Genomic DNA, 18,664 nt, shown 5'->3' with positions numbered 1-18,664 from the left:
AATGACGTGCGGAGGTGTTTCTGAGCCCGTCGCTCTCTATCCTATTCTAATTATTGTTATGAAATTTTCGGTCTTATCGCATTGGGCATCCCGGTGCGCTCTCAGACTTTTGTTTTAATGAAAGGGCTCCAAACGAATAGTTTTTTTTAAGCACTTTTATTTAAGTTATTGCTATTGTTCATTTAATTTGTTTTAACGTTCACATTTCATCCAGAGCGGTTTCTTCTCGCTAATATTTTGGGATTGACCAACACGCCAAAGAAAAGGGAATTCTGTCAGCTGCTTACCGAGTTCGAACACACACACACACAGATATTTATGCATACAAGAAACCCGCGCGCACACACACACACGCCAGCATAAACGCTGCAGGGAATGTGTTTTAACGGTTATTTTTGGTTGAGGGGTGTGTGGTGGTTCTGCTGGTTCTGTTTAACATCAGACTGTGGTGATTGATGTCCTGAAGCCCTCAAAACCTCATTTCTCACATGTGCTTCCCTAATCATTTCTGACTTTATTTTGTTCTTATCATTCACGTCTCCTCTGATGCGTTCATTCATTCTCATATATTCTCAGTGGTCAGATGTGTGTGAGTGGGAAATACAGATTCATTTGCAGTTGGATGTCTGCTGTGAGCTTTTTATTTTACAGTTTACATTATTTTTTTTTAATTCAAAGTGATTTCATTTCAGTCTTTTTTGTCTGGTTTTATATAAATGATACAGTTTATAATGAATAAAAATGTGTTCAAAATTGGACTTGGATTTTAGCGTCTTTTTATACGGTTTGTTTTACGTTGGATTTGTGAGAGATTCACTTTCTGATCTCTGATGTTCAGTGCATCATCTGACCAGAGGTGATGTGGATCTGTGTAGCAATTGTTGTTAAAATCAGACATTATTATTTGTACTATGCAGTGCTTTTTCATGTCTCTATCATATATGTCTTAATATATTGGGTAAGTTATTACATAAATGTTTTTTTTTTTAAATGATAGAAATCTTATTAGTATTGTTTCATCGCAATATATCAAGAATATATGTGTGGATTTGACAAAAACGGACAATTTATAAAAAAAAAATCTAATATTTATTTATTTTTACTTTAATCAAAAATGTATTGGAACTGGAATTTATTTTATTTTGTAATCAATTTATTTGTGTGTGTGTGTGTGTGTGTGTGTGTGTGTGTGCTTGATATTTTCCTCCTGTTAGTGTTTTGTAAAATCTCCAAAAGCCATTTCCTTTATGACACCAGCCTCCAGGAAGTGACATCATTTTGGAGGGAAAACAGCAAACACAGTGAGTATCATCAGTGGATTATAGAAACAGGAATGGTAATATTAATATTTTAAAGATGGTTAAAACAATATTAACTTTAGTTGACACCCACGTGTAAATTAACTCTAAATTAACACTAATTAGGTTCCTTCTTTTCAGTTTTCTTTTCATCATGTAAATGAATAAAGTTCAAGTCTGAGGGTTGATCAGAGAATATTTCTGAATGTCTTTTATAGAAAAACAAAAATGTGTGTTTTTTTTTTTTTTTTTAATTGCAGTATTCAATTTGTATTTAATGAGTACAAATATGCATAAACAGACCAAATAATATTACCGGAATGGTATAAATAAAAAGTAACAAACGTTTCTTGTTAGACTTATTAAACATTATTAATTAAGTATTAAAGTCAGTAGTGCACGATGAAATAAAATGCTAAATATTTGTGATTTTATGTAGTAATTTAGTGAGATAATATTAATAAAATAGTATTTAAAAAAATTCAAATGTATTGTTTTATGAAACGTGTTGTTATATCCTATGTAAATTGTATTGAAAGAAAAAAAGCACCTTTATTTTCAATTGATCGATTCATTTATCACAATTGACTGACAGATCTGTATGAATTTTGCGTCGTCCTCCTAATGAGAAGGCGTGCTGTGATTGGGCAGCGTCTCTGCGCTCTGCAGCTGTGTGGGCGGGCCTGTTTTTCAATAGCGCGCTGTGATTGGTCAATTTCTCGCAGTGACCGTCGTATGGGCGGGGAATGTGTTTAGAGGACGCGCTGTGATTGGTCAGCGTCTCTCCTGGTTACCAGCACGCCCTGAACGCAACAACACACAGATGCTCCAGCAAACAGAAGGGCGATTTCAGCTGAGAAATGTCTTGGACAGTAAGTTGACAGCTTTTATTATCCGTCACGTTTATTTCAGAGAGTGTAGAAATGAATATTAGAGTGAATATGATGATTTATATCGTAGAGTTTAATGGCGGAGAGGGTTTGCTTGTTGTTGTTGTTAGCAGAGAGGCTAATTATCAGCATGTGAACATCTGTATAACATCTGTCTGATCAGTTTGTACAGCTTTGTACATGATTGAGATATATGCTGTTTGTGTTCTTTTAGCAGTTTCTGCCTTTCATATGCACCAGTGCAGCAGCTCAGTTAAATCTAGAAAAGATCATTTACCTTTGCTGACCCACATAGTAATTAAAAAACCTTATTGTTTCCTTTTTATTTACATGCACTGAAAATAACTAACTGGAAACAACATGTTCAGACCAGGGTTATTATAGTTAGCTAAAACTAAAACCATAAAAAAAAAACAGTTTTGTTACTTGGAAAATGCTTTAAGATAGTCGCCAAGGCAACATTTCACATTTACTTTAACTTGATGTACTAAAATAACTAAAACTTAAAAAAAAAAGACAAAAACTTTTAATAAAATTAGAATAAAAACATGAAATATACCAAAATAATAAAGTCATAAATAATAAAACTAATTCAAATAATGAAAACTATAACAGTATCTCAAAGATACACATTTTCATAGATTCGGACATAATGTATAATAACACCATTTTGACATGATTCACGAATGTGTTACAATAAATTTACATTTATATTATGCAAGGGCTTACATTTATATTATGTATTATTTAGCAGATGCTTTTATGTGGAGGAACGAAGTAGCATAATCATAATAATAATGATAATAAAAGTACATACAAGAACACAAATAATATAAAAATAAATAAATGATAAAATTGTTATATAATAAACATATTTTCCTTTCAAAAGGACGGCTTCACAAAAAATCTTGTAGCTTTCCTGGTCAAAGGAAAATATGATCTTTATTTATGCTAAAAGCAGAAGTAGGTTTGGTCAAGGAGATCTGTTCCAGCATCAGTGCAGTGATTTAGCACCTGACAGAAACACATGAGCTGCGTATTGAAATGATGTTCTTCTCAATCAAGAGCAAATCTCCTTAGTTTGTCAGCTATAAATCGCACTCACACTTCGTTTTCTTCTTTTTCCTGTCTGTTTTCCCTCTTCTCTTCTGATTCACACTCCTCTCTAGTGTCCAGATGCTGTGATTGAAAAACAGTGCAGATTCTGTAAGAGTCATCCTGTCTCTCACATCTGTCTCTCTTCTTCCATGTCTGTCTCTCACGTCTTTCTGTTGTGACATCCCTGCTGGTTGCATGCAACAACAAGCAGATAATCCAAATGACTCCTATGAACTCATTATTCTTAAAGACTCACAAATCAGTCTCAGACTCAAGAGTTACTGGTTCACCTTAAAATGAAAATTTGCTGAAAATGTGCTCACTTTCAGGTCATCCTAGCTGTAGATGAGTTTGTTTCTTCATCAGATTTGGAGAACTGCATCAGTGTCTCAGCAATGGATGCTCTGCAGTGAATGGGTGCCATCAGAATGAGAGTCCAAACAGCTGATAAAAACATCACAATAATCCACACCACTCCAGTCCATCAGTTAACATCTGGAGAAGACAAAAGCTGAAACAAATCCATCATTAAGACATTTTTAACTTTAAACCGTCGCTTCTGGGCAAAATATGAGATATAATATCCATAATATTGCTTTCTTCAGTGAAAAAGTAATTTTGTCAATCAGGAGAGAACTCTGCACAGATCAAGCAGAAATATGCACAAGTCAAAACCATCCAAAACAAGTATGTGGGTGTATTTTGATGTGAGAGACAACAGCGGATGGACTTTTTCACTGGAGGAAGCGTAATTAGGGATTAGAGAACTGCATCAGTGTCTCAGCAATGGATGCTCTGCAGTGAATGGGTGCCATCAGAATGAGAGTCCAAACAGCTGATAAAAACATCACAATAATCCACAAGTAATCTACACCACTCCAGTCCATCAGTTTACGTCTTGTGAAGTCAAAAGCTGAAACAAATCCATCATTAAGACATTTTTAACTTTAAACCGTCGCTTCTGGGCAAAATATGAGATATAATATCCATAATATTGCTTTCTTCAGTGAAAAAGTAATTTTGTCAATCAGGAGAGAACTCTGCACAGATCAAGCAGAAATATGCACAAGTCAAAACCATCCAAAAGAAGTATGTGGGTGTATTTTGATGTGAGAGACAACAGCGGATGGACTTTTTCACTGGAGGAAGCGTAATTGGGGATTATGGACTTTTTGATTATGGATTTTTTTCTATGTTATAATACTTGCTTCTGTCACAGGTTAATATGCAGAGTCAACTGTTTGTCCAACTAATGACTGAGAGTGAACCTATCATTATTTTTGCATGTATTGCATATATTTTTGTTTCCTTAAAAATTGCTAAAAGAATAGTTCAGGAACCCTAATTGTCAAATGACTAGGAAATTCCTTGAGACTCCCATTGCTTCCCATCGGTCTCTCTGTGTCTGTGCAGCTTTATGTATCATCTGGTGTCTCATATTGTTCAGATTGACTGAGAGTTGTGTTGTCTGCAGGAGCTCGGGAGGAGCAGCGGAGGGAAACACTCCTCTGCCGAGGAGAAGCTGGATGAATATTTAATCAACCTGCAGCATAAAAACAGGTTTGATGACACACCCGGACACAAACGTACAAACACAGGTCAGATAACGCAAAAATAGGTTAACTGTGTGAGCTCAGGTTGAACGATATGGCTACTATTACAAGCACAGCAGGAATCACATGCAACCGCTGTTCTACAAGATTGGACCCGCTAATGAGCCGCTCTGATTGGCTGAAAACCCGCTAGAGAGAAATTCTAACTGGCCGTGGATATTTCTAGCGTTAAGTGATGTGTTGTCTTTGAACTCAGCTACTCGTAAATAACCAGCTGCCAGTGAAACTAAATCTTGTCTTTCTCCAGAACGCACACAATGATTCAGAAAGCCGATCGCATTCAAATCTCGTCTCGTCTTATTTGAGATATGCGAAAATAGTCAAATAATTCATATTTAATTAAAATCTAATATTATTAGGTTTGTTACTAACAATATACATTTAAATCATTTTATATCTAATTTTACATTTAAATGTATTGTTTTGTATTTATTATTTAATGTTTATTTTTAAATTATTATACTAAAGTTTCCTTATAAAGCAATTTGCAATAATAGCTTTAAATTATGCAGCTTTTAAAAAAAAAATGAATATAGCAAGAATGCATTAAATTAAAAGTGACAGTAAAGACATTTGTAATGTTACACAAGATTTCTATTTCAAATAAATGCTTTTTAAAATTTCTATTCATCAAAGTATCCTGAATCCTGAAAAAAAACTTTATCATGGTTTCCACAAAATTAGAGAGCAGCACAAGTTTTCAACAACATTAATTAACATCTGGAGAAGACAAAAGCTGAAACAAATCCATCATTAAGACATTTTTAACTTTAAACCGTCGCTTCTGGGCAAAATATGAGATATAATATCCATAATATTGCTTTCTTCAGTGAAAAAGTAATTTTGTCAATCAGGAGAGAACTCTGCACAGATCAAGCAGAAATATGCACAAGTCAAAACCATCCAAAATGCAGCTTTTAAAAAAAAAATGAATATAGCAAGAATGCATTAAATTAAAAGTGACAGTAAAGACATTTGTAATGTTACACAAGATTTCTATTTCAAATAAATGCTTTTTAAAATTTCTATTCATCAAAGTATCCTGAATCCTGAAAAAAAACTTTATCATGGTTTCCACAAAATTAGAGAGCAGCACAAGTTTTCAACAACATTAATTATAATAATCAGAAATGTTTCTTGAGCAGCAAAGCAGCATATTAGAATGATTTCTGAAGATCATGTGACACTGAAGACTGGATTTATGATGCTGAAAATACAGCTGCGCATCACAGAAATACATTACAGTTTAACAGATATTCCCATAGAAAACAGTTACATTAAATTGTAATAATATTTAACAATTTTACTGTTAATTTTACTGTATTTTTGAGCAAATGCACCCTTGGTGAGCGTTTACAAACCCACACTTTCGTAGTTGACAATTTAAAAACTTGACTTGCAGAATTTACAACCAAATGTCACAGATGCACATTAAACTGCATGCATGTGATCAAAAATGTAAGATAATATTGCTGGGTAAGTGACAGTTGCCGTGGGGCATTGTGGTTGTTGAGCTCTGCATAGGGTTAAATGTAGTGTGAAATGCCTGAATAATGAAATTAATAAACTTTTATAGCCATTTAACACACAGGTTGACGAGTTAAATTATTATTTATACCCTGACCATTTAGCAACAATGTCTAGGGCGCTAAAGCACCTCCGTTGTTTAAGTACCCCTATGTCCTGCTGATTACCTGCATGTTTCTCTCACTCAGTAAATGTGAGACGAACAGATGCGTGTTTTATGTTCTCTCTCAGGGCGTTGAAAAGACTGCAGAGGAAGGACCCTCGACAGGCCGAGTTGGAGCTTTTAGAGCAGGGCTTCAATCTGTACATCAACGGCGCTCATGTCAGCACCGCTAATGCGGATCAGAACAGCCGATCCAGCAGGAAAAGCATCCAGCCTTCAGTAGCAGCCCATCCGCCAACACAGAGAAACACTCACACTGCAGGTAAGCACTCACCCCACGCTCATGTGTGAAAGCAAGCTTCCTGTGACCGTCTGAATGACATAAAGTGGCCTGTTCACATAGATTCCACCAGAGAGAGTGGAGAGAAGTGTGCGGTAGATCAACAGAAACAGAGGAGCCACACTGCGCCTGAGAAAACACAGAGACGACGATGGATGCAGGTACACTCATGCCACTGCTAATGGCCTAATAAGTCACTGTTACCAAACCCCAAACACTCATCCCACATTCTATATGAAGTTATTTTTTTCCTTCCTCTTTCTACAATAATGCACTGCATTTTAACGCTGTGCACATTACCGTAGGAATCTGTGTACATCTGCACTGAGAAAGGAAGTAAAGTGAAGATTTCACAAGAGCACAGATACTCCGATGACTTTGAGCCGTGCGAGAGTGCAGATATGGAGGTGAGAATATATATGTGTGTGTCCGTGATCGTGCAGTTATCATCTCTGGAATAATGCTGCGTTCATGTCACGTCAGAATTACCGTAAGTACTAGTTTCCAACTCAGAAAATGTTCTGGCCATCTAGATCGTAATTACAGTTTATAAGCGCCACCTGACAACTGGGATTCTTAAACTAAATGGGATATTTTTTAATATTTTAAGGTGAGTTGGGTATTTATTTTTTATTTTTGTGTTGCCACAAAACATATTATTTCTGAATTCTGAAAGACGTCAATATATATATTTAAATATATAATGGCTAAACAGTATATTTTTTAGTTATGTAACATTACAGGGATTTTTCTTTTTTTTAAATCTTTTTTTTTTTTTATTTGGGCCAGTAATTCAGATTTTGATTTAACCTGTCGACATTTTCACTGCCTAGAAAATAAGTCATTTTATTAATTTTATTTTTTTATTTATTATTGAAATTTTCTCATTTTAAATATATAGTTTTATCTATATTTTTCATGTTTATTTTAAAATTATTTGAAAATTATTTATTGTACTTTTTCACACATATATTTTTTGTCTCATATTTTAAGAATTCTTAAAGAAAATGTTGTGATAATAGCTTGATTTATAAAGTTATTATAACAACACAGGAGTCTCCAAATTCCAAAACATCCATTTCTGTGTAATGAGTGTTAAACAAAAAACAGTCCAAGAGTGCACATCAATTAGGCCAAAAAAGCTCAATGTGGGTGCTCTCCCACACAAAAATAAGAACGAAAACATCAAAGTAGGCACACCACAGCTCCAGAGAAGTATTTAATTATGTTCTCACCACAGGTGACGTTTCAAGCTTAAACGCTCTTCATCAGAGGTGTGTAATGAGTGTTGCCATAAAAAATGATTTCTAAATATGCAATATTTCATAATTATGCTAATTCCTTTATGACATGAACACAGCACAACAATAGTAGTTTTGATGGTCTTTTTGACAGTCTGAACAAATAATGAGTCACTAGCACATTGTGTGGAATACTGTATCCCACTATGCAATGTACTCTAGCATATTTAGGCAGATGAAGTGTGTCATCTGGGTATTCCATGCATACAGAAACAGTTGTGTACGTTGCACATGCTGCATACTACTTTATTTAAGAAATAGTACTTAGTATGCCATCCTGATCTCCAGATCAATTATAACGACTGTAAAACGTTGTGTTTGTCTCTCAGTCTGCTCGCGACGGCGGTAAAGCGTCACGTTCTGTGGGTCTGAGGTCACGCAGCAAGCCGGAGCCTGTCGACAGGGTTCTTCTGAATGCTGACCAGGTCAAGGTGAGGAGGAAGTGTCACTGATACAAGCACACTTGAAGATATATACATTGCATTGCTCTTGAAAGGATAGTTCACCCAAAAATCGTCATTTAAAGTGTTCACTTGTGCTTTGTCTGCCTGCTCAGTGCTTGACCAGCGTTTGTGTGTTTTAGGCGCTGCGACGCAGCCTGGAGGTGAGCGTCAAATGCAGCAGTCGAGACTCAGCCGGAGAGGAGTCAGAGGAGGAATGGATCGAGGAGCAGATCGAGAGAGAGGAGAGCAGCGACAGCCTCCCTGACCTCACACTTCCTGCCCAACCTACAAGCCAGCCAATCAGCAAGCAGCTCCGCCATGGTGACCTCATCATGCTGGAATTCAGCCCTTCCTGGCAAGGTAATGATTTCTGACAGCAGTCTCAACGTATGCTGTTTTTCACAAATACTTTTTTTTTTTTACATTATTATTACAATAGTAATATTTCTTGTTTTGTTTAATAATAATAATAATAATTATTATTATTATTATTATTATACAGTATATACAGTATATAATGATTACTATTATTTTACAATTTTACAATTATTTAAATATTAATCTAGTGCTATGACAAGTCTCGGTTAGTCTAATGCAGTACACGTAGCAAGTTGTTTTTTATTTTTTTATAAATAAAATTAAAACAAGTAGATAGAATAGAATAGAGAGTGCTAGTGTTAGAAGGGTCAAGTTTTTTTTTTTTTTTTATAAATAAAAAGATAACAAGAAGATGGAATAGAAATAGAATAGATAGTGCTAGTGATAGAGGGTCAAGTTTTTTTTATAATAATAAATAGGTAGGTAAAATAGAAATAGAATAGAGAGTGCTAGTGATAGAGGGTCAAGTTTTTTTTAAATAATATGAAGTAGGTAGGTAAAAGTAGATATAATAGAAATAGAATAGAGAGTGCTAGTGTTAGAGGGTCAAGGTTTTTTTGTTTGTTTTTTAATAAATAAAAAGAAAACAAGTAGATAGAATATAAATAGAATAGAGAGTGCTAGTGTTAGAAGGGTCAAGTGTAGATGGAAGAGACGTGTCTTTAGCCATTCCTTGAAGATGGCTAAGGACTCAACTGTTCGGATCGAGTTATAATAATAATATATTATTAATATTAAATATTATAATAATTACAATTTTTCCCCCCAAATCGTGTGGCACTAGTTATGTTCTTGATTCCTCAGCGTGATGTTGTTGCTCAGTGAAAATGCTCCATGCTTTCAGTGAGTTTTTGTGTGCAGGTGGGCGAAAGATCGAGCACGCACTCTCAGCTAAAAGAAAGGACAACGTGGAGTCGTACATCGCCACCAAACCAGTGACCGTCAGGAGACCGACAGAGAGAACATCTGGAAGCAGACAGGAGACGTCACGTGTGTGCTACTCACACTTACTCATCCGTATATGCATGCAAACATTAACAGTTTATAGTGAAATCTGAACATAAAGTCTGGTTCACATTGTGAGCAGCTCCATTACAAATCCAGCCGAGATTGCAGACGAAGTGAGAGAAATAGTTGCTGCCTATGTAGTGTGTTACAGCACCAGTTCTGAAGGCACAAACATATGATTTGTTTTCTTGTAGGGCCGTGCAGTCGTATAGAGCGCCCCCTGTCTGCGGCTCGTAAGGTGCAGGAGGAGCGAGATTCAGAGGAAACGGCTGCCGGCGTGTTTCAGGCCCTGCAGAGAGAAAACTCACCTCTGCTAACACACCGTCAGGAGAGGACGACGACCCGACACACGCCGGTAGAGCTTCATTTACATCAGCATATCAGTTACAGCACATGTCTGTAAAATGCTTAGTCATACTCATACATTAATGATAGATAACGTAGCCTAATTAAGATGACAAGACGCTGTGAAATGTCTGTCTGCATGTTTTTAAGGAGGAGGAGGATGATGATCAGTATCGGGTTAGCAGAGCTATGCGGAGAATCACTCTCATGGAACCGAGGTATACAGTCCTCAAGCTTAAATATATAGAGTTGTGGAAGCTACTTTTAAAGCAGTCAGGATTGAAGTTAAATAAAAGTTTGGGTCGGTATGATTTTTAAAAAAATGTTTTTGAAAGAATTCTCTTCTGCTCACCAAGGCTGCATTTATTTGATCAAAATACAGTAAAATCAGTAATATTGTGAAATATTATTACAATTTAATTAATTTTTCTATTTGAATATAATTTATTCCTGTGATCAAAGAATCATTACTCCAGTCTTCAGTGTCACATGATCTTCAGAAATCATTCTAATATGCTGATTTGCTGCTCGAGAAACATTTCTGATTATTATCAATGTTGAACACAGTTGTGCTGCTTCATATTTTTGTGGAAACCGTGATACATTTTATTTTTCAGGATTCTTTGATGAATAGAAAGTTCAAAAGAACAGTATTTATTTGAAATAGAAATCCTTTGTAACATTATAAATGCCTTTGCTGTCACTTTTGATCAATTTAATGCATCCTTGCTGAATAAGAGTGTTCATTTCTTAAACATACTGACCCTAAACTTTTTTTTTTCGATAAATAAAACTATAGTACACTATTATTTAGTGATGAACAGCAGCATGCAACTACATGGCTCCATTTTTAAGACTGTTTAACACTATAACTAAGACTTTTTCTCCGTCTCTCTCTCTCAGGCAGCAGAAGTGCTTGTTAAAGGCTCTAGAGAGGATTGATGCTGACGATCAGTCTGATCTCACTGACAGCAGCAGCTTCTCTCTGACTGTGAGTATATCTGATGTATCACATACTGTAGCTCTAACCAGCTTAACCAAGGTGGTCTGCCTAGTTTACCAAGCAACCGCTAGTTGGTCTTTGTGACTGAATCTTATTTTCTCCGTTCACTACACAGCAGAGGGAAGCATCTCCGCAGGTGACGCGCACTCTTTACGTTACCATGGAGATCATGTCAAACTGGGGTCACCCGGGTCAGGTGGGGCTCACAGAAGTTCAGTTCCTCTGTCCACAAAATCGCAAACTCTACGTGTCTCCTCATGACCTGGACATTCGCAACACGGATCTGCCCGGGAATCTGGCTGCCCTCGTCAACGGAAAAACTAAAGTAAGTGTTTGTGTGGGAAGAGCATACTGCCATAGAACAAAGATGATAATTGATGCAAAAATGAGCATGTATTGCATATCTGTGTGCTTTTAGACCACAAAAGAGCGTCACATGTGGGCTTGTCCATTCCACCCGCCCGTCCAGCTGTATTTTATCATCAGGAACGTGGAACGATCTCCGAACTTCAGCATCTCTCGGATCAAAATTTGGAATTATAACCGCAGCCTTAATGTAAGTACAGCAGAAAGAGTACAAGCTGGACGATAAAAGTGTTTACTGAAAGCAAGAGCAGCACATCCATCGATCCAAATGATCAATTCAGTGTTGATCAGCAAGAGCGTTTGCTGACATACTGCAGATTAAGCACTTGCAAAACACAGTCAACACATTAGTGAAGCAGCAAATCTGCTTGTTGTTTAAAACATGTTGGGTTTTTCCGACCTGACTCGTGTCTCGGACCGGCAACCGTCTTCCCAACCAATGCAACACACACCAACCAACTTCCCAAATTTGTGATGTGAATCATTTATAAACCTGCTGTCCACAAAAGAGAGACTTTAAGGTCTCCCTGCAAGTTTCCACCAAAATAAAAGCTTGATGGTTTAATGTTTGAAAACAAGAAAATTAAGACAGCCATAAATTGTAAAACATTGTACTTGTACTGTTCTTCTATAAAATAAATTACTAATATTAGTAGTACATTTTTGTTATTTTAGAGTACAGTAGTATTATTTTAATAGTAATCAGTTTCTTTATTGATTTATTGAATTTTTTAAATTTAAAAAGTAATAAAATAATATTTTTAATAATGCTAGTATTGTTGTTATTGTTTATTATTATTATTATTATTATTAAGTGTCCATTTGTTATTTTACAGTACAGTAGTATTATTTTAATAGTAATCAGTTTCTTTATTGATTTATTGAATTTTTTAAATTTAAAAAGTAATAAAATAATATTTTTAATAATACTAGTTTGTTGTTATTGTTTATTATTATTATTATTAAGTGCCCATTTGTTATTTTACAGTACAATAGAGAGCTGTATGGATGTCCTTCCTGTATCTTTTTACTTCATTCCTGCTCTGCAGTTATGTAGTGCTAAATCAAGCCTCACTATTACTATGACTTACACTTGGAGTTAGGAGTTTGTGCAAATAACTCATTCTTGTCCTGTTTGTGTGCTATCGGTGTGCTGTTACATTTCAGATTTATGACTCGCATACATCTTTTTACAATAAAAAAATGAGTTCCCCATAAGTTTAATATCCTTATAATCCCTGTTTAAAAAATACTATGCTGATATGTGTATGTACTTGTTCATATTTTACACACATTACATTTATTAATTTAGCAGATGCTTTTATCCAAAACAACTTGCAAATGAGGAATACAAGTGACTTATCATTTTTATATATAATTTTAGTTTTATAATTTTATTTATAAAAATTGTAGAATTCATAAATATATGATATATATATATATATAAATTCTTATGAATATAATATTTTTATATAAATAAATAAATATATGTATATGTGTTCTTTTTTTTTTTTTTACTCTCATTCACCGTATTAGCAACAATTGACCTCTGAATCAGTTGACCTTTAGAATTCATGTCATATTTTATATTATATATATTTTTTCCAAAAATACTTTTCGGCAATTTTTGTCTTTATTGGATAAAATTATTACTTCTATACGTATATGTTTGTATGTATGTATGTATTGTTTTTTGTTATTTGTTTTTTTCTCTCATTCACCCCATTAGCAACAGTTAATAGGGCTTGTGTGTGTTTTTATGAAAATTCATGTCATGTTTTGTGCTTGCACATTGGTAACATTTACATTTAGTGATCCATTTGAATATGCATGTGTTTTTCTGACAGGATCTGGACATTGGTGCGCGACATGTTCGCTTGTATGTGAACAGCACTCTGGTGTTCGAGGGGCAGTTGGAGAAGGGCTGTGGTAACCAGGTCTTTGACTACAGCAGCTCCATTGAGCTCCAGGAACCACATCTCCCAGAGTGCACCTCTCCAAGCCCTGTCTCTTCAGGACACAGTCTGCAAGACTGCAGCCCACATGAGCCAGAGCCTCAGGAGTCGATTGCTGATGTCTCAGTGGAAGAAACAAGCCAGGACAAATCTGACCTAGTTAACCCTGGCAGCTGTGCTGCAGAAATGCAGAGAGACTCTCTAGAAAGAGACGACTCTTCTCCTCTGGACCTCACGTTACCCGCCGGCCGGACGGAGGCGATGAAGACGGTGACCACACAGCCGTCCTCCAGTCGGATTCCACATTGGCTCCAGGCGCTGAATCGAACCGCAGCAAATGAGGCCGAAGCGTCTCGGGAACGAGAGCGTCCTCAGTGGCTCCAGGCACAAAATACAGCCGAACCCAAATCCAAACAATCAGTGCTGCCTGACATCTCGTGCAACCCTGTAAGTGTCTGCAAACAGGCCTCCAGCCACAAGGCCCCGCAGGGGACAGTGTCTGGCGAATTCAGTTCTGATTCGTTAGATTTGGACCCCGATTTGGGACTGAATTACAGCTTGTGGGCAGAACAAGAATCGCATTTAGAGCAGCACTTGAGCGATCGGTTGGACCAGGATTTGGACCTGTGGGATGAGCAGTTCGAGCGGACCGAGCGACCCATCAGTGGCAGGAGAGGTTCAGCGCGATCTGTGAGCAAAACACAACCGGACCGCAGCAGCGAGTTCACCGCAACAGGTGCATTTCTTAACACACTAAAGCTGCATCCGAGCCATCTAGAGTCGTAAGATTAGCATTAGTGTTTCACATTGAAATTAATATGACAGAGGTTTTCATATTGATTATCATGCATGCTTTTCTGGTATAACATTACCCACAATATTGCTAGACAGGTTTGTGGCGGTTGGTTCTAGGACTGGGTGATACATTGTGGAAAAAAATTAATAATGTTTTGTTTTTGTTTTTTGAGTAATTTTTACTTCTATATATTTAGCCTAGGTGAAGACGATCAGGTGCACGTTGCTAAAAAAAAGTCTGCATGTAAATTAGCATGTCTCCGAGTGAATGAGTGGTGTGGTTATGTCTACTAATCCTGTCAAATACACACTAAAACTCAACTCAAATAAAGAAAGAAGTATTTAAACTAAGAAAGAAAGAAGTATATTGCTACTGTACTGTATAGTAAAATGTGCTTCTCAAAGTGGTAATAATAATAACAACAATAGTTATAATAAAAATTAAGGAATATTATACAACCAAGATATTTTTATATTCATTCTTGTTTTAATGTATACAATATACAAGTTCGGTTATGCAGCACATTATTTGTAAATTAATGATATTTTCATTTTATTAGCAGCACCTTATGTGACGAAAACAATTAATTAAAAACATTAAATGTTATTTTTCATTTAATTACATTTTAGAAGATTGATCAAATTGTTAAGGTTTTAAAAATTCATTTTATTTATGGGTTTGTGGTTTCGAGAATTGTATGATGTTAATACTCCCTGCATACTTTCCCATCACCAGTGCATGCTAGAAATATATAAACTGGGATGCAGCCAATCATACTTTTCGCATGAATTTATGCACATTTTAGTGCTAATGCATAGTACATTTGTGACCCTGGACCACAAAACCAGTCATAAGGGTCAATTTTTTAAAATTGAGATTTATACACCATCTGAATAAATAAGCTTTCCATTGATGTATGGTTTGTTAGGATAGGACAATATTTGGTCGAGATACAACTATTTGAAAATCTGGAATCTGAGGGTGCAAAAAAATCTAAATATTGAGAAAATCGCCTTTAAAGTTGTCCAAATGAAGTTCTTAGCAATGCATATTACTAATCAAAAATTAAGTTTTTATATATTTACAGTAGGAAGTTTACAAAATATCTTCATGGAACATGATCTTTAGTTAATGTCCTAATGATTTTTGGCATAAAAGAAAAATCTATAATTTTGAGCCATACAAATATACCCAAGTGACTTAAGACTGGTTTTGTGCTCCAGGGTCACATTTATGATGACTGCTTATTTTGTATTTTTTTTTCCTTGTTGCCGTAGAGGTAAGCAGCCTGGCGTCCGTCCGTAACAGAAGACCGAAACCTCACTGGTGCGAACCGGATGACCCGTTAATGGAATCCTGGGACTCGTTAACAAAGTTTAACCAGTGTCAGCGAGGGCGAATCTCCAACATGGGCCTGGAGGGAGATATTTTCGATGAGTTTGTTCAGCGTCAGTCTCGTCCGACACCCGTCTCCACCCGACGCTCCTCTGCTCCGGCACTCCCTGATTCTGACGACCCCGAAGACGACCCTCGTGATGAGGACTTCGAGATCCCGGTTCTCCCGCAGGGTCGCCACCTCGTCATTAACATCCTGTCCACGTGGGGCGACCGTCACTACATCGGCCTCAACGGTATCGAGATCTTTTCTTCCACCGGTGAGCCGGTCACACCGGTCCACATCACGGCCGACCCGCCTGATATCAATATTCTGCCGGCCTACGGGAAAGACCCACGAGTCGTTACTAACCTGATAGACAGCGTACACCGGACGCAGGACGACATGCACCTCTGGCTGGCCCCGTACACTCCGGGTCGCAAGCACGTCATCAGCATGGATCTGGGTGTTAGATGCTGCCTGGCGATGATCCGTGTTTGGAATTACAACAAGTCCAGGATTCACTCGTTCAGAGGAGCGAGAGAAATGGAAATGATTCTCGATGGACGTTGTATCTTCCGAGGGGAGATCGCCAAAGCTTCAGGAACGCTCTCAGGAGGTACAGATGAAAATATAACACACATTTGCTGAATGAAATCCAATGCTTGTTTCTTACTAATTCTGGGGTGCTGATTTTAAAAATAGTGTCTGTTTTGCTCGAGAACATCACACTTTCTCACAAAATGTGCTTTTTGTAGCATTTTTGCCATTTGTAAGGTGAGGAAGTCTTTAATTCTCTCTTGATCAGTAGAAAATTGCCACAAAGACATGATTCTTGTCTTCCTCTGAGCCAGATTACAATTATAATTTTTTTTTAAATCTAAGCCCATTTTCACTTGTATGAATGATTCTGACATTTTATGCCTAATTCTGATTTCAGGGTTAGAATTTTGGCCAGTGACAGAAGAAAATGCAAACATGAGCCAGATGTTTTCTGCTACATCTGCAGGGGTTTTAATACATCCGAATAGCGACAGAAAATGACAGATTTTGTGAAAAAGCTTATTTATTTATAAACCTGTGTTTTTTTTAAATTAACTTCTCACATTTGACTTCTTTTGTTATTTTTATAAGTGCATTAAAGCTGATATATATACAGTGGTGTGAAAAAATGTTGTGTTTACTTGTGTTATCTTTGACTAATATTTAAATTTGTTTGATGATCTGAAACATTGAAGTGTGACAAACATGCAAAAAAATCAGGAAGGGGGCCAACACTTTTTCACACCACTGTATATATATATGACAAACTGTATGTGATAAAGTTTTTATTAATATTTTTGAGCTCAGCATCATCAAATTAGGTGATATTAGGCTTTTTTTGCAAATCAGCATATTTTTTTAGGATGCATAGCTGTGTACTTGATAATTGAATTCATTTAATGTTAACATGAACATCATCATGTTGTTATTGTTGTTGTTTTTTCAGAATTGGATCAGTTTGGCGATACAATCCTGTTCACCACGGATGATGACATCCTGGAGGCCATGGCGCAGTTTGATGACACGTTCGAGGGTGAGATGGAGATGGACGGGCCGGGTGTGGAGGAAGAGGAGCTGCAGCGGCCGCAGACGGCTGATGGTGAAGGAGAGGAGAGACCGTTCACACAGGCCGGGTTCAGGAAGGAGGATACGCACAGCCACGTAATTGATGCTGCTTTTAAAGCACTCATATAGATATTTTTGGTTCTATGTACACGTGCAATTTGGGGTCAGTAAGATTTTTTTTTAAGAAACGAATGCTTGTATCCAGCAAGCATGCATTAAATTGACCAAAAGCGGCAGTAGAGACATTTATAATGTTAACAAATTAATGCTGTACTTTTAAAATATTGGGCAGCACAACTATTTTAAACATTGCTAATAATCAGAAATGTTCCTTGAGCAGCAAATCAGCATATTAGAATGATTTCTGAAGATCATGTGACACTGAAGACTGGAGTCATGATGCTGTTGTGATTGTTTCTGTTGTCTGAAACAATATACTCGACATTATGAGTGGAAAAAATAAAATGTAGGTTAAAGGGGTCAAAAAAACGTTGCTAAAAAGAACAGTATTTTGTGTATTTGGTGTAATGCAATGTGTTTATGCGGTTTAAGGTTAAAAAAACATTATTTTCCACATACTGTACATTATTGTTTCTCCTCTATGCCTCGCCTTTCTGAAACGCATTGATTTTCGAATCTGTCTGAAAAGCGAGGTGTGCTCTGATTGGCCAGCTATCCAGCGTGTTGTGATTGACTGAATACCTCAAGCGTGTGACGGAAATTTTACGCCCCTCACCTAGGGCTGGACAATAATTCAATATCAATATGTATCGCGATATAATTTTTTTCAATAATGGCGATATGATTTTTAAACACATTTCCGATATTTCGATATTTCAAAAAACATTTTCGTAAACTGAAAAAAAAAATTAAAAAAAATAAATAAAATAAATTGATGTGTGTAGCTTTAGGGAAATACCGGGAAACACCCGTAAATGGCGCATCATGCACGTGAGGTTATCTGACGGAGAGACGCAAAGCAGTTTAAAGCAGAGTCCTGCACGGGTCCTGTTAGGTAAACCTGCATCCGCAGTACACAACAGAACACCCGACCCGTTATCCGACAGCAGCCAGCACCAATTTAATTCTGTACCCGACCCGTTTGACGTAAAGACCGCGACCTGAACCGCACCCGCATGAAATAGGCTACTGCATCAGTAAGGCAAAATTATTTATTTTCTCATGTGACACAAGCAATCAAACCAAAATAGGCATTT

At 36.6% G+C, this 18,664-nt stretch overlaps 1 protein-coding gene across 2 annotated transcripts in view; it reads left to right on the top strand.

Annotated features, from left to right (window-relative positions):
* Positions 1 to 2,080: 2,080 nt before the first annotated feature.
* LOC107687114 (uncharacterized protein KIAA0556-like) overlaps positions 2,081 to 18,664 on the top strand; it is a 24,048-nt gene continuing 7,464 nt past the window's right edge. The window contains exons 1-16 of one of the 2 annotated variants that reach the window (XM_016484331.1): positions 2,081 to 2,170; positions 4,761 to 4,846; positions 6,658 to 6,851; positions 6,933 to 7,030; positions 7,175 to 7,276; positions 8,500 to 8,601; positions 8,754 to 8,973; positions 9,853 to 9,981; positions 10,194 to 10,354; positions 10,495 to 10,562; positions 11,248 to 11,335; positions 11,463 to 11,672; positions 11,766 to 11,903; positions 13,561 to 14,404; positions 15,742 to 16,458; positions 17,329 to 17,537. In XM_016484331.1, coding sequence (XP_016339817.1) covers positions 2,159 to 2,170; positions 4,761 to 4,846; positions 6,658 to 6,851; positions 6,933 to 7,030; positions 7,175 to 7,276; positions 8,500 to 8,601; positions 8,754 to 8,973; positions 9,853 to 9,981; positions 10,194 to 10,354; positions 10,495 to 10,562; positions 11,248 to 11,335; positions 11,463 to 11,672; positions 11,766 to 11,903; positions 13,561 to 14,404; positions 15,742 to 16,458; positions 17,329 to 17,537 — 3,378 coding nt within the window. In that variant the 5' untranslated portion in view covers positions 2,081 to 2,158. Of the gene's footprint in view, positions 2,171 to 4,760; positions 4,847 to 6,657; positions 6,852 to 6,932; positions 7,031 to 7,174; positions 7,277 to 8,499; positions 8,602 to 8,753; positions 8,974 to 9,852; positions 9,982 to 10,193; positions 10,355 to 10,494; positions 10,563 to 11,247; positions 11,336 to 11,462; positions 11,673 to 11,765; positions 11,904 to 13,560; positions 14,405 to 15,741; positions 16,459 to 17,328; positions 17,544 to 18,664 lie in introns of both variants that reach the window. The other variant, XM_016484322.1, reaches the window with a different exon arrangement.

This window comes from Sinocyclocheilus anshuiensis, unplaced genomic scaffold, assembly GCF_001515605.1.
Source record: "Sinocyclocheilus anshuiensis isolate Anshui unplaced genomic scaffold, SAMN03320099.WGS_v1.1 scaffold601, whole genome shotgun sequence".
NCBI lineage: Eukaryota > Metazoa > Chordata > Actinopteri > Cypriniformes > Cyprinidae > Sinocyclocheilus > Sinocyclocheilus anshuiensis.
The sequence above is the reverse complement of the archived record's forward strand: the minus strand, read 5'-3'. Positions and strand labels throughout refer to the sequence as shown.